Genomic DNA, 23,966 nt, shown 5'->3' with positions numbered 1-23,966 from the left:
GCACTTCAATTTTTATTTGAACAAACTGGAGTATAGTGAAAAGTTATCTTAATTTGTCAAGAGTCGAAACAAACCAGTTTTTGATTTACCATCTCATCTAATGAGTTTATGATTTTAGTGCATCACCACCATCTTGTCTGTTTGGACAAGGGCACTAAGTCGTACACTTGAACAGAGAGCTAACATCCTCCTGGCTCTAAATAGACGATATGATACTTAGTGCTGGATAGTGTATCAAATTAAGTCAAGAGAGCTTAGGGCCTAAACTTCAGAATATCTCTATATGTTACCATGGTGAGTGAGTATAATTGATATTTAAATGCCTTTCTTCAAAAGGTTTTGATTCCTTCTTTGATAAAAAAAACCAGGCCTCCTTTATTGAAAGCATAAATCAACAGGATTTTCAAATTCGCCAATACATGGTGTTACCGAGGACTCTCATAACCCAAGTCACACGGCAAAACAAGACTTCAAACCTAAGAATGAATTTGCCAGTCAGGGTAATATATGTTTGTGTATAGTCTGGTGTCAGTCACATTAGTGTAGCTGGGGTACGTCTAGAAAGTGAATCATGTTTGTATTGGTAATAGAAAATGAAACTACTCTTACAACAGAGGAAGTGTCTATTTATGTCCATGTGGTAATGAGTGGGGCTCTTTCACATGTGGTATACCAAGTCGATGGAACCGTCAAGGTCCTGCATTATTTGGATGAGGCAACAAATTTTCATCATATTTTCGTGGTATAGGGGAATTTATAACTTGTAGTATTTTGTCAAGATTTGTTACAGTATAGGAAGGTAGTATTTTTTCCTGTATAGAAAGGCGACTTGCGAAAAAAATGGTTGTATCTCAAAAGTTCTGAAAGAAAAAACTTTTTTTATTAAATGGAACCTGAGAATCTTATGTTTATCTATGTTTTCCCCTAATGTCACATGTACATGCACATTTATATGGATTAAAATCACAACAACAGCTAACCCAATCCTGGTCAACGACTTTCATGCATGAGACAACGGTGCGTAAGATCCTCAACCAAATGAATTTACAACCTAAGAATCCAGGATATAAAGATTAAGAAGCAGATATATGTAGGTCAATGTCACTCAATGAGAGTTATTCTGATTTGAAAATTAATCTCTACAAGCTATTGATCATTAACTTCAATCTATCTCTTTATATCTGAAAGATTTACAGTAGGTTTTACGGTTGTACCATGTAAGAGAGGGGGGGGGGGGGAAGGATTGGGGAGTCCTGAAAAGGACTGTCGGTAATATTTCTTTCTTGAGTGTGCGTGTAGTCCAGAAAAGAACTGTTGGTAATCTTTCTTGAGTTTAAAGTTATAAAGAGAACTCTAAGCCTACTGTAGATCCACTTCACCATGCAAGCCGATACTTATATAAGCAGCATGTGAAAGATTTGTCGATCATTGTCCGATAGTCTTCTCCTACAAAAAGTGATCAGTGACTTGTCTATCTCACCTAGCTATCTCACCTAGCTATCTCACCTATTTAGTAGTATCCCAAAATATCTGAGACAGGTGATATGTGCATATTGATTAATATGGATATCCTCTTAATGAAATGTTGATCCTTTATGTCTTTCCCAATTAACTACATTCCACTCACATCTAAAATTAATCATATTAATCCTATGATCATTCAACTGGCATAAGGTTATTTGGATTGGCTACCCAGTTTATACTTTAGTGATAATTGATGCATTATTAAGCCTTGTTCATATAAGATGTGGTAAACTGCCATCCAAAGAACAGCTTCTGCACAATAACGCCTGTTCAGATATGCATCTGAAAACCAAGAAGTTTTGTTCATTTAATGACGTTAAGTGTGATACGATTCACATTTCTGTATCTTATAACACAGAGCTAAGTGAATACGTGTAGGACATTTAATATGCGCAATTTCCATTGATTTACACGGCGATTCATCGCATCATATCTGACTGATCCATAATACCATTTTAAGGTGAAAGGCAAGTGGGATGGAAAAGGAAGCTGTACTCAAAAGGCAACTACATGTATTCATTTATCTACGTGTAATAAGATACAGAACATGTTGAGTGCACTTTGCTTATATATTTTTCTATAGCAGCACGTTGCTGTTGTTTTAAAAAATAAAGTTTACCACTTAAAGTATGAATGGGGCTTTCAAATCTTGACCACAACTCGGCCAACGAGAACTATCCAGTCTCCATTTTTCCTTTTTCACTGAGTATTGGTCGTGGTTTCTGGTCATATGGAGCAATCGAGTAGTGAAACAAGGAAGCTTAAAGTTCTTAATGGCTCCAAATCTGACGTAAAATGTAAACAGTCATATCAAATGTCAAATGAGTCTTTATGCTATTCCTCATAAACCAAATAGTTAGGGAAGTAAAAATATGACCTCATTTTACAATATCAGTCTTGGATTGAACTAAACCTTGCCAACCTGTAAATAAAATTCTTTTCAGCAGCATTAGGATAAAATTGAATAAAAGAAAGAGAAAGTTTCCATATAATATAAACTTAATAAGGCTCTCAAATCTGTGAATCTCTATCAAATTAAGCTCAGAAACTTATGTGGGTGCAATTGTTGTATATGCCATAACAAATAGTTGCTTCCGATTGGAACAAAGTAACTTGAATTTTTTTGATAGTTCATCCCTCAAAAGTAGAGATGTTATAAATATCAATCAGAAACCACAAGGGTTACACCATCACTGCATTGCAAATATCCTCTCCAGCTTTGACTTTCCAATATTTTATGACTAACAAAAAAAAACCATGATCAGGGAAATGATACAAATTTAAAAGAAAAAGTTAATGCCATTCAGAGGAAAGAGTATTATTTGACATTGATGTTACTGGTCATGACTTCACACAGGAATTCCTTCAAACACAGATATCCTGTTTTTGTTATTGCATACATCTCTGTCATATTAGATCTCATTACACACTCTGACAATGTTTTTGACCAAATTGTCTAAATATAGAAGAAAAGTTGGAAAATACTTTGAAGCATCAATTAGAAGAAAAAAATGATGAAATCAGGTCAATGGATGCCATAAGCAGAGGAAGACGATCCTAATTTGTTTTACAAGAGACAAACACGTGACAAACTTCTTTCCGGAAAGGGGCGGAGGGGGAGGGGGAGGGGAAGGGGAAGGGGGGGGGGATATTACTGCATCTCAGAAGTGTAGACTAGTACTTCTATTCTGCCACTAATTTTACACAGAAGCTTCAAAAACAATCTTTCACGAGCCAATCTTTTTCTTGGCAGAGAGTCTTCTAAACAGACGCAGAGATATCCAACTATCTTTTTATTATATTATATTTTATATCATATTATATTATTTATTTATATATCTATCTATTTTTCTGTTACTATCTATTTCAATGGACAAAAGGGTATAGTGTAGTTTTTTATAGTGGTCATTCAAATTGTCCAAAATACCAGGGGAAAAAAAGGATTGATACTATATTTGTTTCATCTCTTTGATACATGAAGAGTACCATACCAAATGTTTCTATTTTAAATCCAATTCCTATAATACAATCTTTTTATTTGCAAACTCTCGATATTTTCCACCACAAACGTACACTTCTCCCATTTACCTATTACTCCTACATTCAGTCCTTCTACTTTCACATGATTTCAGTACAACTATGTTACTTTATGCTATTTAACTCTGATTTCTTTCTAATTTGTGTTTCCATATGTTGCAATAAGCTATATTTCTTGTATGATTTATTGTTCAAATTCAATATATAATGTTATGCTATGGTATATATTACATTATGTGTTATTAATTTTGTTTGTAAACTTTTGTAATTTGGTTAAATGCCGCAATGAAAGTTTTATTTGAAATAAACCATTTTGAATGAATTGTATCCCCCTCTATTTTATTTGACAAAGCGCCCCTTGAATTATTTTAAATAGGTGGCTTCTCACCACCACAGAATAACCACTCTGAGAAATTCTACACTGATAGACCAGACTGGATAGGAAACCACTCAGACAAGCTCACTTGTATAACTCAAAAGTGACCTCACAACTAATACATCAATACAGACCAAAATCCTCGGAACATTTTTGCAAACAGGGCCATTTTGTGACTATACAGGTCATCTGTAGTAGCCTGAGCAAGTGACAGAATGATCCAACTCATGATATACATTCCCCCTCAAATATAGATATTCAACTGAACTTTAAAAATGTGTGAAAAATATCACAATGCATTATGAAAAGAAAACCATAGATATCATACATACAAGAACATCACCTTGAACAAGTTTTTATAAGAAAACACATAAGGCTAAGAAATTACAAAATCTTGAAATTCAATATTGAGTTGTTTTCAATTTGTCAATGCATTTGATTCCTATCGATATTGTTCCATGAACTGTAATATGATTAAAATTCCCATAAAATATAAAATTTAAAATGCTGTGCATTTATTACTCTGAGAAAGAGAATCACAGTTCCTTTGCTTTTGCTACAAAATTCAAAGTTCTATTGGACTTATTTGTACATATAAAAAAGTAGGAAATCATGTTTGAGTAGAAAAGACAAAAGAAAGAAAAAATAATAATGCATGTTTCACAAAGGCCTTATTCTGAAGTGTGAGCTCCATGTGCCCTACTTCAATGATGAAATATGACTTGTTTGCAGATTAGGAGCCAGGGATTTATATAGCAAGCTCCCTCCCCACCCCACCCCCTTGTAGAACTCTAATAGACTCCTCTAGCACCATTGAAACATACCTCTACTGGGACAAGACACGTTGAAATGGCTAGGTGAGGGGCAACCTGAAGATCGGAGGCACTCCACCTGTTGTCGCCATGCTCGCTAGCCCCACTGGGCGACTGGTTGCCCTCACTCACTACCGTCATGCTGCTTCCCAGAACCATTGAAACTGACTTTCTGTTTACTTCAAGCTCTGAATGTCTTATTGACAGTATATCCAGTTCAGTCAAATTTACAAGGTATAAGTTGTAAATCAATTTCTTTGCCTATGTGAGTGCGGCCTGGGTGAATGCGTATCTGAGCTTGATGTAACATTGACATCCATTACTGCAGATTTCTTGTAGCTAAGTTCTTACAGAAGTAATGCAGAAAAAAGGATTCACTCATTAGTACTCCACCCTCAAGTATGATCAAATTAGCGCATACAGTCACTGAAATTTCCATATGATGTCAGATAATATAATGTGAAGTTATTGAGTGATAACTACCAAAAATTATGCTTCAGAGGTGATCCATAAGAGCAGCTTGAAATGGTTTCTCTGTCATGATTGGAGAGCAAAAATAAAAGATCCTCAATCGTTATCTAAATCACGTTGTTTATCCGACGACCTCGACATGAATCTAGAAGTCATGTCTGTCTGGTGCATCCGTTGTTTGACATGGTTTGTGAAACAATGAAGATAATGCTCAATTAATCAACAGACCAACTGAACTCATGATGTCATAAGGCAACCCTGAAAACAATCCTCGGTCAAATTCATCTAAAAACTCCACAAAAACAGACAATTATGTAATTCAGGGCCTTCCCAAGTGCAGGCGTCATGTCTGAAATGCTTCTGTTACGTCTTTCTCTCTTTTGCTGACGACGATTCAGTACCGGTACAGTCATTCACAAACATACTGGTTGGAGGCAGCACTGCAGCAAAAGTGGAAGTGAAGCACCAGAGTTAGGCTCATATCGCAGACTCGAGTCAGCAGATCAAATTTGAGGTCACCGACCAGATTAGGGGTTTCAAAATACAATTATCACTTTAGATACTGCCATGATATGAAACCAATCCTACATCAACATACAATACAAACTTAACACTTCCTTTCCATTCTTAAACCACAAGTTTTGAGATATATTCATTTAGTCAAACCCAGGTCTGACGACTTGAGACTAGCAGAGAGAACAGGGCGGGCGAAAGTTTCCAAAGCCCTCCCTCTGTTTGGAGGATAGAGTAAATTTCCTGTTGGGACCAATATCCTGGTTTTCATTGATTGTAAAGGAAACCAGTACCAACACCACAACTTCCTGATTGAGCACATATTCTAGGCTCCAGACTTCACAACAAACACCTGTAAATTCCTTCCTGCAACTTGAGACAACTCCCCCCCCCCCCAAAAAAAAAAAAAAAAAAAAATCACAGGGATTGGATATAATTATCTTTGTGGACAAATTCACACATCAGAAATGTTATACACTTTTTTTTTTTTTAAATGGATTATGGTGACCACTTTCTTCAAAAGAAATGATGGAGATCCAAGCCATGTTTATTGGTAGCAGGAGCATCGCTTTGACAATTTTCAAATGGGGGGGGGGGGGGTGTTTAACATCACCCTACACCCTCTAGTGACATCATTCAAGTATTAATGCACTTAGTAATGTTAAATATATAATGGAGTAGAAAAGCAGCATGAACCTACTCATTTATACATGTTTTTATAGGAAGATTTTAAAAAAATAGATTGAAATAAATTAAAATTAAACTAGATGGAATTTTGACTGCGCGCAGTCAAAAATGATGCCTCCGCCATAGAGCAACTTTACAAACCAAAACGGAAGCAATTTTTAAAATTCAAGTTTGATTGTAATCCATCTGTCGGTTTTAATAATAATGCATTCACAAGCTATTTATAGTCGTACATAATGAGCCCCATGACCTTTGACCTGATGACCCTAAAATCTAATCAGTTAATTGGCTCTGCAAGATACATATATACATGTCTTGAGTTTGATAGTAATCTGTCTATTGGTTCTCATTATAATGCGATCACAAGCTATTTGTGCATACATAATGAGCCCTGTGACCTTTGACCTCGTGACCCCAAAATATAATCAGTTCATTGGCTCTGTTAGATACATACATGACCCAAGTTTGGCAGGAATCCATTGACCGGTTCTTGAGATAACGCGAACACGAGCTATTTTTGTAGACATAATGAGCCCTGTGACCTTTGACCTCGTGACCCCAAAATCTAATCAGTCCATTGGCTCTGTTAGATACATACATGATCCAAGTTTGGCACGAATCCATCGATCGGTTCTTGAGATAACGCGATCACAAGCTATTTTTGTATACATAATGAGCCCTGTGACCTTTGACCTCCGACCTCGTGACCCCAAAATCTAATCAGTTCATTGGCTCTGTTAGATACATATATGACCCAAGTTTGGCAGGAATCCATTGATCGGTTCTTGAGATATTGCGATCACAAGCTATTTTTGAATACATAATGAGCCCTGTGACCTTTGACCTTCGACCTCGTGACCCCAAAATCTAATCAGTTCATTGGCTCTGCAAGATACATACATGATCCAAGTTTAGAGAGAATCCATCAATTGGTTCTTGAGATAACGCGATCACGAGAACGGGACGTACGGACGTACGGACGGACGTACGTACGGACGGACGTACGGACGGACGGACAACCAGAAAACATAATGCCTCCGGCTACTTTGTAGCGGAGGCATAAAAATGATTCCATCCCCATTATCAAATAACTTAACAATACCACACCCTTAAGGAGATTAAATGATATTTTTTTTTATCACCCTTGTTATATTATATGGTTTATGTAGAAGTTCCACACTCTTGTGAGACCAGGAAGGGGATTTCCCCAAAGTGGTAATACAAAGACAGACTGCAATCATTGCCCAAGCTGCTTATTGATTATATTGTTCATATTTGTACTTTCATACACTATGAACCTATTATCGTTTGTATCTTTGTGTTATTATCTATATATAATATATAAGAATTGTATTCAGGAGTCATGCATTGCTATTCGTAATTTTTATGTTTGTTTGTACTCTCATAGTCCGAGAGGGGTCAAAGAGTAAAATTCTAATTCTAATTCTAATCTACCTACATGAAAAATGCAATATGATGAGATTTAGATAAATATAAAGTAATACATAGCTTTACTATTATTAGATTTAGTTTCTATTTACAAAGATTGTTAATTACCTTCTTTTTACTAGTTTTTTCTTTTAAATATAACTCTTGGAAACAAAATAAGCCTAGTACCTTCCATAAAGTTTTTTCTTTCACTTTCTCTTCTGTCTCTCTCTACATAATAAAATCTATAACATAAAAAACAACATTTCTGAGATCCTTCTAATAAGTTTTGAATAACACTTCTGCATTATCGAATGATATCTATATTCATATCCCATTCAATACCTCCTGATTTAATTTAACATAAATCCACATCAGACTTACTGAAGGTCAGGTAAAAGAAAATGATGCATCATGAAATAAGAATCAAGTTTAGATGACTTAAAAGTAGGCTAAATCAAATAAATCAAATAAGTTTCAAATTTACAAGAAGTTTAATCACTTGCCCTATTTTCTGAGATATCAATGAAATTATATATACAAGACGACTAACTGCCTGAATAGTGAGTTTCGGCAATATTGTATTTAACCATAAATCAATGATTTGATTGCTTACATTTATTTCTTAATTACTTCTGTATCAACACTGACGCATACTTGACGATGTGAATTAAAATTATTGTTCCTCTTACAACTCTGTTAAGAGTCAAAAGGGTGTCGACTCTTGTACCCTGACAAAAAGTTACACCCTTCAAAACAGATATGTCATTTCTCACAGTGTGTTTAGAATTTCCAATCATTTCCCCTTGCTAGAAATTATAACCCTAAAAAAAAACAGCAAATAAATCATAATATCAAGCTTACCATCCCTAATAAAAAGTATACAGCAAATATATGATATATCATTTATAACTGAACTGATATTGTAACTGCAGGGCAAGTTTAATACCTGTAATATGATATTATTTTTTTTAATAATAAATAAAACAAAACATTAGCCATGCCATGCCCTGTCTACATAACTGTCAATATTGACTAAAAAGATTTTTATTACATTTCCCAATACAGATCAGTCTTTTCTGTGACTCAAAAGAAAACCACTTGGCCTTGCACAGACTATTTAAAACACAAAGTCCTGTTATTAATTCAAGGACTGGTTCTAAAACTATCCTCCAAAACAGCACACCACACCATATTTAGTTAGATGGAAGCTAATCAAATGATGATGAAAATAAAAGGGATATTTTGCAATGTACATGTTTGCTGTCTACAATTTCCATGACCCTTGTAAAAATGAAAAGGCTATACATGTATACATTTCTTTTCAATTTTTCGGGGGTATTTTAGGAGTATTCAAATTAGACTAGCAGTATTATACACTGAAAAAGTCTTTGAAAACAACTTTTAATTTGATAATCCCATTAAATTTAAGAAAGAAATAACAAAAATGTTCAATTCCATTAATTTAATATTCTTATTAAATCAATATACAATTAGCATTGTGTTTTTTAAAAACTAAATTGGCATATTTTGTATGCAATTATAATGGTATGAATATCCATAAAATGTAATATGCACACATTGAATATATGAAAAAAGCAACTCAAAGTTTTACTGTTCAACTCCATAGTGTGTTAATTTTCCTAATAAATCAATACCCAATTACAGTTGTGTATTTGAAACTAAATTGGTATAATTTTGATGCAATTATATTTACGACCTGGGCTGGTAGAGTAGCAAGAATATACACAAATGGGATGACAACATAGAATTCCATACAGTGGTATTGTGATGTGTGTCACACACACACACCAAAAATCCTCATTTCTACGTAAATTCAACTCATTTACGTCATTGTAGCTCTATAGAAATAGTTCAGTCCATGCTTGGGTGATAGAACTCAAAAGCCCCCTAGAGCTATCAAATCTAACCCGGACTACGGTGAATAGATTTGATTTGGAAGGGTCACAATGGAATAATGAGATATTTTTGGATGCTTTGATCGGGCACTCATGGGCTTGACAACTCTGTAAAATATCCCACGCTAAGAGTTCCATGTGCATAGCCTCAATAGGGGAAAGAGAGCCAGAATTGTGGACTATTGCTTTCTGCTTTTTCATCATCTCTTCTACTTAATAATTTTATGAATCTCTAATTTCTTATACATCTTTCTCACAAATCTACAGTAAACAGCTTTTGTAATCACTCTTTGAATTGGGATTGAGACTACTTTCCTGACCTGCATTGACCTTCCATAAATACAACCATATACATAATGGCTCACACAAATATGACCTATGAAACTAAAACCAAGCACACAGTTCACCCCATCATGTATGAAAGAGCTTCAAAGAATGAAAATTGTATAAAAAGAACATCAACTCACCCACATGACTAAAAGTTTGCTGCTTTTCACAGCACAAATTACAACAACAAGAATTGATATACAAAGGAGGTAGACTGGGTAGACTGATAAGTCTAGCTTTGGAAGTCCATGAAGCAAATTCTAGGAATGCTGTTTGGGTGCTTAGAGACCACAGGCACGTCTGTTGCCAACTTGAATCACTTCAAAGAAAACACTGAAAGTAATTAAACGTTTCTTCTGAATTTCTGTCTTTGTTTGGAATCAAAGATGAACTGCCACACTGCAGAATCCTCTAACACAGAGATCAAGCATCTTCCAATTCCTGAGGTATGGTATACACTTCTGCAAGATGGGAGAGGACATCAAATTGCCCCTTTTCCAATGATTTTGTTGGGTGCAGATAAGCGATAGATGCTTAGAAAGATAACCAGCTAAGAAAATATTTGCTCAAACATCCCTGAATTGTTTGGTGCCAAAGACCGTATTTGTACAAGGTTATGTACCTGTTAGTACAGAATCCATAGGTATTCATTACAAAAATGGTTTATACAATAGGGATCTGGCTCCTTTCCAGCTCTCTATTTTGAATACAGCACCTCCGAAACAAGGTTTCTAGCTCTCTTTCAGCAGCAAAACAGAATAAAGCACATGCATCAGAAGCTGTATAAGATGAAACAATTAGGTCAAAGCGAAAGAGATGCAAACCTCACTCAGGAATCAATCTGGCTGGGTAATGATTTGGGCATCATTTGAGTTAGGACAGGCACCATATCGCGTGCTTTAGTCATGAATAGGTGTGCATGGTCTACTGAACAACCTCTGTTGAGCGCCCAAACAAGATTTCAAGTCAAGAAGTCCAAAAGTCCACAAACACAGACACAAACTGATGTCATGAAGGCAAACAATGTCGATGTGGTATCATCACGGACGAAAGAGACAAGTAGATCATCAAGATTCAGACAGATTAAATCACTAATGATTCATCATTGACTTCTCTTTTCATTTGTAGTCATTACTTCGTAGAGTTGAGCCATAAAGTCAAAGCCAGGGTTCATGATTCTAGGTACAGGGAAATGGTTCTCACCTTTTTTTAAACACGGATTTCTAGGTAAAATTTGGTGCTGAGAACAATGGCACCGCTGATTTAAAAAAATAGTTTTTATGCATTCAAGAACAAAAATGTTGACTAAAAATGTTTGTTTGGTGTAAAAAAAAAATAATATAAACAATACAATAAAAAAATGGTATAGGTTAAGACCCACAGAAGACCGAAGGGGCCTGGAAGTTGGTCTAAAAGGGCCCAAACAATCAGCTACTCCAGACTATCAAGAGGACTGCATAAGGATGTCTGCATCCTACATGGATTATTAGAAGCCTGTTTTTACATGTCCCCCCTATTATGATATAGATACCTAGAATATACAAACTCAATCTCAACAACAAATTTACCTGGCATTCTATAGGTTAACGGTAACGCATGGAACCTACATCGGACTCAGGTTCTGTGTGTGCCCTATTCTATGGAAGCGAGTGACATTGAGCCCCTTACATCAAGAACAAACCATGTTTTGGTGTTTGACACATTCTAATATTCCTGAAGAAATTTTTGTGTCAAAATTTATGAGGACAAAATCAAACCAATGAAAAAAAATTCAACCACAAATTCTTCAAAGTAATTATGTTTAGCCAAGGGCTAAATCCTGGTTTGGATAAGATGGGATAGGGTGGAAGGGTAGGAGAGAGATGTAATGTATAAAGCCAACCACAAATTTCTGGCTTACAAATGGAGAGAGAGAGAGGGGAGGGAGAGAGAAAGTGAGATAGAGAGAGAGAGAGAGGGAGAGAGACAGATGTAGAGAGAGGCTTTCAGAAGATTAGATTGGACTAATTTTCTTTCAGCTTATTCAAAATGATTCAAAGTGTAAGAACCCCAAAACCAAACCGTCATCATATGCTTAGCAATGCACACCATAACAAAACTAATCAGAATTTCAGTGATCTCAATTTAGGAAACAAAACTAAAAAACAGTTATTTTTCCTAAGAAATAAAGTGAGTAGAACAGAAATGATATGAAGGGTGATCATTCATGCTATGAAGTACCGGTATGTGACAAAATGGATTTTTGAAATGTGACTAAACTTACCAGAACTGCTGGGCAGATAGCCGTAGGAGGTAGAATGTGGTCTCGGAATTCTCCCATGTTACACTCTGGTTTGACGTGGGAGGCACATTTGTTATGGAGCTGATATTTTGGAACAATAAGGGAGAGAGAGAGGGAGAGAGGGAAAGATGGAGGAGAAAGAGGGAAGTAAAGAAAGAGAGAGAGAGAGAGAGAGAGAGGAAACAGATACGTTTACTGTGAGAAGTACACATATAATGTATCTCACACATATTCTTCATGCAATTCTTTAAAAAGTATCACGCATCAGTTCTGATTGACTCTTTGCTTTCATATATAAGCCAATCTATTGGCTCTTGGCCAATTGCCTTTTATCATGATTCATATGGCTATTCTCTAGTATTAACTTGTGTTAAATCATAAATTGCACTTTAAGATACTTGTTGATTCGAGAGTAGAAACAGAAACTGTGGTTATGCACTTCACAGAAATATAAAACCAAGTCATATTTCATTAAAACAAATAACCAGTTAACACAAGCATTACATTTCCACCTAATTATTTATTGAAGTCAATTCATCCTTTCCCAATATAGCTGCAAACTTTAGACTGATCATTCAACACTACAACTCATTAAAGTTGGTTGAATAGTACACTATCAGGCATTAATTTTTAAAGAATGTTTTAAGAATCAATTAGATATGTGAACAGCCCATTGGGAAGAGATTATTAGGGGAAATAGAGATGAAGTGCGTATCCATATCAACTGCTGAGAGCAAGAAGATGTTAACTCTGTGTCTTAAAAGTGAATGTGTCAATGTCCTTATGGTTCCTAGCCAACAATATAGAACATTACAATATCTTTACCTTATATAGCAAATAAGGCGAGTGGTAGAATCCATTTCTATTTACGATTTCATTTCCTCAATTTTTCATCCATAATCAATCTTGTAATAATCACGATATGAAGCTTCAAATGAAGTTTTTACGACTATGTATTACAAATGACATTGGCGTCCATATTGAAGGCACGGGATGCCTAATATTCGTAAAGAGCTAACATAATAATAGTGATTGTGTACGTGCTTCATACGACATTTCTAAGCACTTGACATGTAATGACTATTACTCAAGTCACTAGATTCAATGTAAGCTCCTCTACACATAGTGCAGCAGACTCTCCACTCCACTCGGGAGCAGTCTCTTCCAACACCTGGGTGGAGAGAAGCAATCAAGATAAAATGCCTTGCCTTTGGACATACATGTGCACGTGTTGTGGGGGTGGGACATGGATAAAAGAAGAAAAAGAAGAAAAAAGAGAGAGAGTTTTGTGTCTCACCGTTATCTTGCACCATCTGCAGTGAAGGCCAGTAATACCGTTGTAGCTCTTAATCGACTTCTTACACCGGTCACATTTACCCGGGCTGTTACCTTCTACCCAGTGATGGTTCATGATCTGTCAAAAAGACGTAAGAGCCAGCATGGGTGATTATGAGAAACAATATAAGGTCATAAAGAAGCTGTTAAAATAGTAGAGGTTTGACTGAAATAGGAGTAATTGCAAAGAAATGCATAGAAAAAGATAAGACATTAAAGAAAGATAAATACATGCCTGTTTACAATCCTTCAACAAAGGTAACAATGTTTAGAGACCATTGGGTCCATATACTCAAAAACCTGACAGAATAACCAAACACTCATTAAATTGAGTGAAACATTTCTAGCTGTCTTTTGGAGAACTGCTACTGAGTCTTGGGATGGTTACTACCAAAGGAAGGTATAGTTAAATTATGATCGACAATTCCAACAGGTTATATACAATATAAAATGCACACTTTATTATTTTAAAACCCTTTTTTCTTTTTGAATCATTGAAACATAACACTAACTTCACCTGACTTGATCAACATCTTTGAAAACATCTTCCCCCTCCAAATACTCAAAATGATTCAATAATATAAACGCAATGGTATTCATTTTGTATTCGCATCACAATGCTTAACATAGAGAAAACAGACAGAAGTTTACATTGGAAAGACAATTTAAATAAAAAGAACATACAGTACATTAAACAAAGATAAATAGATATAAGCTAGAACACAATACATGTAGAAACAGTAATGATGCATGCATCACTTTTTAAAGACAGAATTTCTAGCAATGACTACAATTCTGGCCAACTAATCAATAAAACAGGAATAAATACTGGTGAAAGTTTGTAGTGAAGCAGGAGTACTTCACATGAACACAATGTGAGATAAAAGGTCCTAATTTCCATAAAACCTAGAAAATTTGATAATTTCCCAGTTTCTTTTCTATCTGGTAAATATCCTTGGTTTTCCCCCTCTCATAAATCTTGAAAAAGGGGCTTGATCCTTTGTCAGTACCTAAAAAACAGCAAAGTACATGTTCTGCCCCCCCCCCCAAAAAAACCCCTCTTGATAACAATAATAAAAACAGATGACTCTTCCACTTCACAATGACCTCATGATCATCGTGTAGTAGTTTTAAGGGCTCTTCTTCTGCTTCTATACTTCAAACAATGATATAGCTCATTTCCTTAATGTACAAAGTACAAACAAAACTTAGGATAGTGAAAGTAGTTTTCACTCTCATGTTTGAGATCTATTCACAGTAAGGGAACGGGGGAATTCCCAGGACTAAACTATTCTTTCTCTTTAATGAGCTGATTTTGCACACAAGAGGGAGCCTATCCTTTTTACAGTACTGCTTGAATTAAGTTTTACATACTGTATGTATGAACTATACTCAATTTAATATTTAGAATTGAAAGAAAGAAAACAAATGAAAATTGAAATAGAAATTGAAATAGAAATTTAAAGAAAAAAATGAAATTGAAAATTGAAACGATACAATTTGTAGCACCATGAAAAGAGCATATACTGCCTTGACATTTAAAACAAAGTGTTGAAGGGTTTATCAGGATATCAAAGTTGGAATATCAGAGAACATAAATTATCTTTCTAAAATATAAAGCAGTTGGACATTGTTTTTCTAAACCAGGCTTTTGCACTGGGTGTACACAATTCAATTCACTCAATGCTCTAGCTCTTTTTTTAAACCCCATTCACATGATTTGATGTTTTTAAAACACATTTTCCCATTGTGTACAGTATAAGTTATCTCAGGTTAACAGTTCAATTCTGGAACAGCTGAAGTCCATAAATGGAACAAATGGTGTATATTCAGTCAACCTTTGTCACATGTTCACTGTGTATGTACCTTGTACACTAAACAATATGGCAAATAAGAATTTAATGCCTTTTCAATATACAAGACTTAGGTACGATCAAACACTCGCTAAGTGTTTTGTACCAATTTTTAGAGACAATATTGAAGCTAGGAAACATGACACACAAAAAAGAAAAATACTGTGGTGTACACGGCGAAAGGGCTTTAGCAGGGGCATTGTTGTGGACTAATCTATTAAGAAAAAAACCCTGTCAAATCCTTCTGCAAAGCTCAAAAGTATATACTGACATCACTGTTATTTTGACATGCATAGGGTAGCATGCTGCTATCACTTTGGTTATTACATATATCATGTGCTGACAGACAGAAGGACGTTAACTCACTTTGACACAGAGTTAACGCCCCTATGGCTCTCAACAGACAACCATCTTCATGATGACAGCAATAATTTATTTAAAAAAAGAATGTGCTGTCGTGCACAAAGAGGCCCAAACTATACTGGCTTAAACCTTGAAACACTGGTGGCAAAAGCCAATACTTTTATTTTGCCAGTTCTCAGCATGCAACACACAGAAATATCAAACAACAAAAATACAAAATCAACAATGCAAATATAGAATACACAACAGGAATACTCCTAAAATACCCTAATAACGAATGTACATACAAATACCACACATTAGATATCTTCCCTTCTTAACTGTCCAAACAAAATGTCTTGGACAGTATTGGGATTCACTAGCCCATGCAACTTCCACTTATTTTTTTCCACACAAAAGCTCAATCTTGTACATATATTTCACAAAATAAAACACAAGAAAATGACTAAACTTTTGAAAATATATGACCTTGTGGTATTGAAAATATAAAGAATGGCAAACAGATCACAAAGGTACATGATTTTATTCTGACTTTTTTTAATCTGGTAAAATATTAAAAATAATCATCACATGTATTTAATTTCAAGAACTTCTTTTCCATATTTTTTTTCCTAAGACAGCCAATTGTTAGAATTGATGAATATTTTGTCTTGTACCTGTATCACATTAATACAAACCTTGCTAAATCAATAACATCAGATCCTACTGCACAAGAAAATTATACATCAAATTAATTTATTTCATAGTTTCATTTAAAAATTACACTTCAACAGGACAATTTCATTTACTACATGAGTGTGAAAAAGAAGTGCAAGCAATTCTAAAGCATAATGAGGAAGGCTCTCTAATTTTATCACTGGGTACACCTGTACAAAAACACAACAAACTCCAAACAGACCTTCACGAAACATCGAGATATCTGAAACAAATGTTGACCTACCGGAACTTCTCCCCAAACCTCGGCGTCCTTGCGTGACAGATTTTTGGGTTGCTATATTAGAATATGAGTAGCAGAGAGCAGTGTGAGAGAAGTGATTGGGAAGGGAAATGAGAGAAAAAGAAGAATGAAAGGAGGAAAAATAGAGGGATGGGAAACAAAACAAAAAGATGAAGAGTGCATGAAAAGATCAACTACAGAATGATGTACTGGCTTCAAAGCTAGATTTTTTTAAAGCTGTTTTCTAAAAAAAAAAATCCTCAAGCTGATTTAAGAATATTCATTGAAGCTTAATGAAATGTTCCACTGTAATTGTCATCTAGTAGCAAGCTACCTGTTAAGCTTTCATTTTGTTCCTTATATGGAATAGTTTAGAGTTTTTAAAAAAACTAAAAAATCATGGTTTCTCTATACTTTTATAAACACTTTTCAGTTTCACATAAATTTCACATAAAAAGTTACATTAGAAAATGGAAATTATTTGAAAATACCAATCTTCAGAGCATATAATTTGTAGGCCAGATTTCTTTTTTAAATCACTGTGAATCTTGGCTTCATCTTTGGTAGCATACCAAAGCTATTCATTTGCAATTACATGAATAACTATAAATTAATATGTTACACATTTACAAATTAGATTTTTTGGGGGCCAAAAGGAAGTGTTTTTTTTTCTCCATTATAACACTGAATTTATTTGTTCTTGACATGAAATAAAAATAAAAATAGTTTTCCACATATCAACTGAACTTAAAACAGTTAATTATATCAGATGAAAATCAAGTTATCAACATCTAACAAAGCATTAATACGCAGAATATTAACTATCAAGCAAGAAATAAAGAGCACAATAAATACAATGTTAGAATAAGGCAAGTGCAATAATTATAATGATGTCTAGATTTGTGCATCATCAGTTGAAACCCCAAAGGGCACCGTCTTGACGAACCCTATCAAATATTCATAAGCTGAATGTCCTTTTGCTTCTGAACTAATGCAAATTTATGCAAATTTGTCGTCTGTTCGGAGCCAATAGGGTGTTACCTGGCTCCAAACAGACAATGCGTTAATGCATATTAGTGCTTAATACAGTTTTAGTGAAGTATGGTGGAGGGGAATAACAAAGGGAAAAAGAGTTCAGATATTTTTTGTTTTCTTGTTTGATGAAATAATAACATGATATGGTACAATATGATTCTGACGAGACAATAAAGACAAACAAACAATGAATGAATGAGTAAATAGATAAGCATGCAGATTAAAGGCAGCAGAAAAGATCACCATGTTAGAAACACAAATAATAATGGGTTAATTACCATGCAATCTTGTGCAATAACAATACGTAGAGATGATGGCCAAAATCCGTGACATGAAGACGAATGGGTGGGACTGTGATATAAATGGCAGTAGGGTGCATGTATATAAAAAATATTCATAAACAAATAAAAAACAAATAAACAAAATTATAAGGATTTTAATATGTGTACTTAGACAAAACATAGAAGCAGTAATATATATGCTGACGAGGAAATTTTGATTCATTAAAAAATATTCTGAATTAGTCAGTGGTGGGGTCAGTATTGTGTTGCAGTTGAAACAGTTGCTAGAGGGGGAGGGGGGGGGGGGTGAGTTATCTTCATAGAAACGCCAGTAAAACATTTTGTCATTCACATGTCTCCTTTTTAATCTCATGCTCCATGCTCATTCTGCATTTGTATTGATGATGCTGTTGTATAAAGCATTTGCATTATTTCTAATCAGAGGAGACTTAAAAGTTAGTGCAGCGTACATCACAAAAGCAGCAAGTTCAGTTAGTTGGATTAGATTTGCTACTAGTTTCATACCTAAATCCCAACTCTTTTTTGTAATTGTTGCTTTAATCCCAGAATTATAGTAAAATGTATTCATTTCGGTTTCCTACATGCCAAAATGTCTGATCTTTTACTGGAATAGTATTGGGGGGAAAATGAATATCTTAGATATGAAAATGTTGTCATCAATATCTTGATGGTTGGCATATTTAAAGCCCTGGACATGTTTTCGGTAATCAGGATGACAGTGTCCAATCAACTAAAGTTAATAATGATACTTGTTAGGCTTCCCATTCCTTTAACAAAAATTAAAATCGAAGAGGATTCATCATTAGCAGTGTGGTGATAACTTTCTTTCAATGAAATATCAGTCCCTCACCTCCTTTCTCACCTTCATTAATATTTTTCACAAATATTACTTTAACAAAAAGGTTTGATTAAAATTTGTTCATACATTAATACTACATATATATACAGCATGTTAGGCACTAATGGGATGAATTTGTCATTTTTAGAGAGCTATTTTTTCCCATTAAATTAACACTCTTTTCTAATCTCTCATGTGACAACAAGTATGACAATTGATTACATGATCATATTATTCTGTAGCAGGATACAATTGATGGCATATTCTTTTGAGATGTTAGTATGAGGATCTAAAAAACACAAACTACCTTTCCTAGTATGCTGCCACGATACTGTTTTTGGGGTGGAGGAAAAGAGTGCATGCAAGAAAACAACAGTCATGAGAGTAGAATAAAAATCTCTTACATTGGAATACATGGGTAATCTAAAGGTTTAGTCAAAGTTGAACTTTTAAATCGTTATCAGGTGCATATTCTACCTATAAAGTATATCAAGAACTTTATATTTTCAAAAGAATCCAAATAATGTTTTGAGATAAAATAACATTTATGAAGTAAAATGAAAACAACAAACCCATTCACCATTTAAAATAAGGTATTGTGAGGGAGGGAAGCAAAGTAAGAAGTTGGGTGAAGAAGAAAGAGTAAGAGGGAGAGAGATGGGTGGAAAGATGGACGAGCATATTTGGGTTCATATCTTTTGAATTTAATTTGGTCACACTGCACATTCAATATAAAAAGGTAAATCCTCTTTAATTACATTCCATATTATAGAAAACATAAAAAAGGAGCTTCATCTCAGCCAACATACAAAAAAACATTCCAAGAAATTCCAATTCACATCAGTCAAGTTGAAACATTATCCTAGCTCCTTGGGAAAAAAACACAGTGACAGCAAACAAAGAAAAGAGGAAAAATCATGCAAAACTGATCCTTATTCATTTTGTCATCAAAACTAACTTTAGAACCTTTATCAACCTATGAAGAAGAGATCTCCATATATATATATAGATTTCATCACAATCGAATTGACTACACTGTCTAAAAAAAAAAAAGGAATAATGTCTTCACGGCCTTGTTCAGATATGATGTGGCAAAACGCTGTGTTTTTTATGATGACATAAAGTGTAATAGCATAACGTGTCTTTATCTTATACCACAGAGCTCAGTGAATCATGCAGGACCTTTGTTGCACAGTTGCCATTCATTTACACGTTTAAAGAAAAAGCGGCGTTTTTTTGAGCATCGTATCTGAACGAGCCTTAAATCTAGACTGCACTACTTGTATCTACTTGCGCCTCTATATAGCCAGCAATGCCTCAGCGGTGCCTGTTGGTCCCCCATGATCCCCTTTTTCTTATGTTAAAATTGAGAGCTGATTTGATGAGATAACCACCTGCCAGTGACCATGCAGGGAGGTCTAATCTCTCCTGGCAAAACTAGTGCAGATAGGATTTAAGAGACAGTTGGACACTGCTTCAACCTCAACCAGTAATATGAAATCTTATCTTAACTGAACAACATTATTCTTCATTGTTTGCATAGATGCAGATGGTACATCATGATCACACAGTGACATACATGTACACATGTGAAATACAAGGTATTCATGCAGATGGGAAGAGGTGGTGGGTGGTAATGTCAAACATTTAGACACATATCAACCACTAAGTTCAGGTTTATTATAAGGGAAAAAGAAAGAAACAAGCATTCTTAGTACATGCCTTGTATTTTTCAGCAGATAACACACTAGAATTCCATCAATCAAGTTTTTGTTCATGCTCACAATCTTTAGATACATTTTCCTTCTACAGTATTAAAAGTGTAATTTCTAGGAGAAAGTAATATATCGTTGGTTTGGAGCCAGAAGGGCATTAACTCTATGTAAAATGATGAGTTAACTATCTTCTGGCTCCAAACAAAAGTACCAAGTTCTGTCCTTTTAAAACACATTTCAGCACAGTATGCAAATGAAAATGAATTTGGCTGAAAACTGGACATTAATATAACTTTGTATAAGGTTTCGAACACATTGCAAGTTTGCTCTATGTAAAAAGATTCATTTCAAATAAATTATACCCTTAACAGCTTTACATTTTTATCTTTGACTCAAGTTTGAATTGGGAAAGAACATTCACTGCATTTATCATCATGAAATATCATCTGTATGTTAAATAGTATGTTTTATCTCAATATAATTATTTTTTTACCTCTGATATTTTCAGGTGAAAATTTTGAAGGTAAGATACTTTTGTACTGAAATCAAAAGTTTTGCTCTCAAACATCAATGTCTTTAATTGAAGGATATTACAGTGAATTCATGGTAATAATTATCTTGTGAGCAAATCAATGTACAATATACTTCACTCTGAGCATGCAACACACTAAACATGGCATGCATTGATCAGGTTACATGTAGTGAAACAAGTGCATAACACACAAAGTACAATGATTCCTATAAAACAGAACATCATTGAAGAACACCTGTAAATTACTATTCAATTGAAAAAAAGTAGAAAAGTTATATGTGAATGTAAACAATGTGTAAAAAAAGGGTGTCTTGATTCCACTTATATACAGTATAAAAAATAAACTGCGGTTGTTAGGAGGAAGAACTCAGTAGGCTAATTAAGATATACTTTAAATTTCACATCAAGTAACCTGAATATTATCATCGTATTTGCTATCATGCACGCATCACTATTGATTGGTTTTTTAAAATGATTTGTGTATATTTTACTTTAAAAAATGTTTTGTTAATGTACAGAATCACATTTTGTATTTGTAACATAGGAAGACATATCTAAATAATCAAACGATATGAATGATTCTCCTTTTTCATATCTAGGGTGTCTTGACACCCCACTCCCCTCCCCCCCCCCCCCCCAAAAAAAAAATGAATATTCTCACCCCCCCCCCCTTTAATCATACAATTTTTGTTATATCCCAGGTCTCTTTAAGTATACTTACATTCGTTGTCCGTTTTGACTTGACATATGTACTAATGCAACAGGCTGGGGCACGTTGTACACAGCGTTCATGAACCGTGTATTTGCAGACTGTGACGATAAGAACAAAAAACAAAATACATAGGTATTCATGACAAAAAATGAACTGATTTCCTTTTACAATGGAGAGGTTTCAATTGAATTTGTATTTAATTCTTTCTAATTACACAACAATTTCATTGTTGTCATTTTACTTAAAGGCCTTCAGCAAGGATCCTGCTTAGGTACATATCTTTTCATTGTCCATTTCTATCTTGCCCCTAACAAATAAATGAATGACAATGGTGTTTCAAAATTTTCAGCAAGTCAATTCAATTCCTGATAGTTTATTGCATTAGGAATTGATCTTTGAATGCATTTCTTCTCGGCACAGAACAAGATATGCATCATCATTATTTTCACTCCTCTTCTTATTCCTTATTTGGTTTAGAGATGAAATTACTTACTTACTTTTAAATAATACACAATGTTTTCAAAATTGTATTGTAAACTGATGAAGATGATGGTGGCTTTGTCATGCTCCATAGCCAAGCTCTATTAATTATCTTGGGTACCCATTTACACCCAAGTGGAGAGAGGCAAACTTGACTTGCCAAAGACATTAGTGCGGGCTGAAACCTGTCCATAAGTACCACCTGCCTATTAAGACCACTTTTCTTTTCTCCCCTGAGCGGTCTTTATGGACAGGTTTCACTATACTTACATGTACATGATAGACCTTGTTTTCCAAACCCTACAAGGAGATTGAGGCAGAGGTTACAATAGGCTGGTTTGTTGTAGTGTTTTAACCTCCATACATGACTGCCATCATCTTTCACATTCTATAGGAATGAAGAGAGAAGGGGTCAAAGGTTAAAGGTGATGTCAACCTAGTCAAACAGCAAATGAAAGGCCATATCTATAAAATACCTATTTCAATTAAAACTTACTATTAGTCAGGAAAAGAATTAATTAATGCAAATTGGCAGAAAATATAACGACAAAAAAATGTTTAGAGGTTATCAATCTGCTTTAACAGCAAGAAATAGGTGGATGGATTTCCTATTTTCAATTCCTCTTCTTATTGTAAACTTTATCATAAAGGCCTGTGCTTTCCAAAAAGTAAGAAAACAGAATTTATTAAACACACATATTTAAGGATCCCAATAATTCATTAAATTTCAAAGCTACAAAATCCCAAATATGTCTGGAGTTTCCATTGGGGATATAATGTTACCTTGTTGCAAGGGTTTGAAACACATTTTTAGAGAATTTTTTTCAGGGTATTTATGAATGGCTGACACTGATGTTATGGGTAGTATTCTATACTTGCAGTGATATTGAAAGACAGAATATCTCATATAAAAAATATCTAAGAGTTTAATATGCAACATACAGGGATTCCCCATGCTTGCGACTGGATACTTACTGATTCAAGGCCAAGGAGAACTAAGAGAGGAATGGTTGTCATGCCGCCACGTATCCATTCTTCTAACGATACGGTCCCATCTGAATCAAAGTCAATCTCTATCATCATATCTTGTAAGATCTAATTGGAGAAAAAAATAACATGAATATTAGATAAAAACATGAAATCATTACATAAACATTAAATTGAATAAAAATATGAATACATTATACAGAAATAGGGATAATATAGGAGGAAAAAGAAGACACATATATGTTGGAGATGTGGGCGTACTGTATAAAATAATGTTTGTTTGTCATTGATTTTATTTTCCCCACAATAATATTTTTAAATGGGTCACAAGTCCTACTTCACCACTAAATCTAATTCAAGCACGTACCAAAAGTGTGATTTTTCCCAAAGGATGATACTCAGACTTTTCACTTATTTTATTCAAGGTGCAAAAAAAAAAAGGGTCTGCTTCATTGCTGGGCAATTGTGTCATGAATACTTTTCCAATATTGTTCCTACCCCC

General features: G+C 34.5%; 1 protein-coding gene across 4 annotated transcripts in view; it reads right to left on the bottom strand.

Moving 5' to 3' along the window:
• The window catches only part of LOC580494 (diacylglycerol kinase beta), an 85,099-nt gene that overhangs the window by 14,577 nt on the left and 46,556 nt on the right, over window positions 1-23,966 (bottom strand). For 2 of the 4 annotated variants that reach the window (XM_011666197.2, XM_011666199.2), the window contains exons 8-14: window positions 23,453-23,572; window positions 22,748-22,865; window positions 22,007-22,095; window positions 19,346-19,369; window positions 16,867-16,917; window positions 13,673-13,789; window positions 12,358-12,456 (exon numbers count right to left, since the gene is read on the bottom strand). In XM_011666197.2, the coding sequence (XP_011664499.1) occupies window positions 12,358-12,456; window positions 13,673-13,789; window positions 16,867-16,917; window positions 19,346-19,369; window positions 22,007-22,095; window positions 22,748-22,865; window positions 23,453-23,572 (618 nt within the window). The remainder of the gene's footprint in view (window positions 1-12,357; window positions 12,457-13,672; window positions 13,790-16,866; window positions 16,918-19,345; window positions 19,370-22,006; window positions 22,096-22,747; window positions 22,866-23,452; window positions 23,573-23,966) is intronic. The other 2 variants (XM_011666198.2, XM_011666200.2) reach the window with 2 other exon arrangements.

Source organism: Strongylocentrotus purpuratus, unplaced genomic scaffold, assembly GCF_000002235.5.
Source record: "Strongylocentrotus purpuratus isolate Spur 01 unplaced genomic scaffold, Spur_5.0 spur5_scaffold_6, whole genome shotgun sequence".
Classification (NCBI taxonomy): domain Eukaryota; kingdom Metazoa; phylum Echinodermata; class Echinoidea; order Camarodonta; family Strongylocentrotidae; genus Strongylocentrotus; species Strongylocentrotus purpuratus.
The sequence above is the reverse complement of the archived record's forward strand: the minus strand, read 5'-3'. Positions and strand labels throughout refer to the sequence as shown.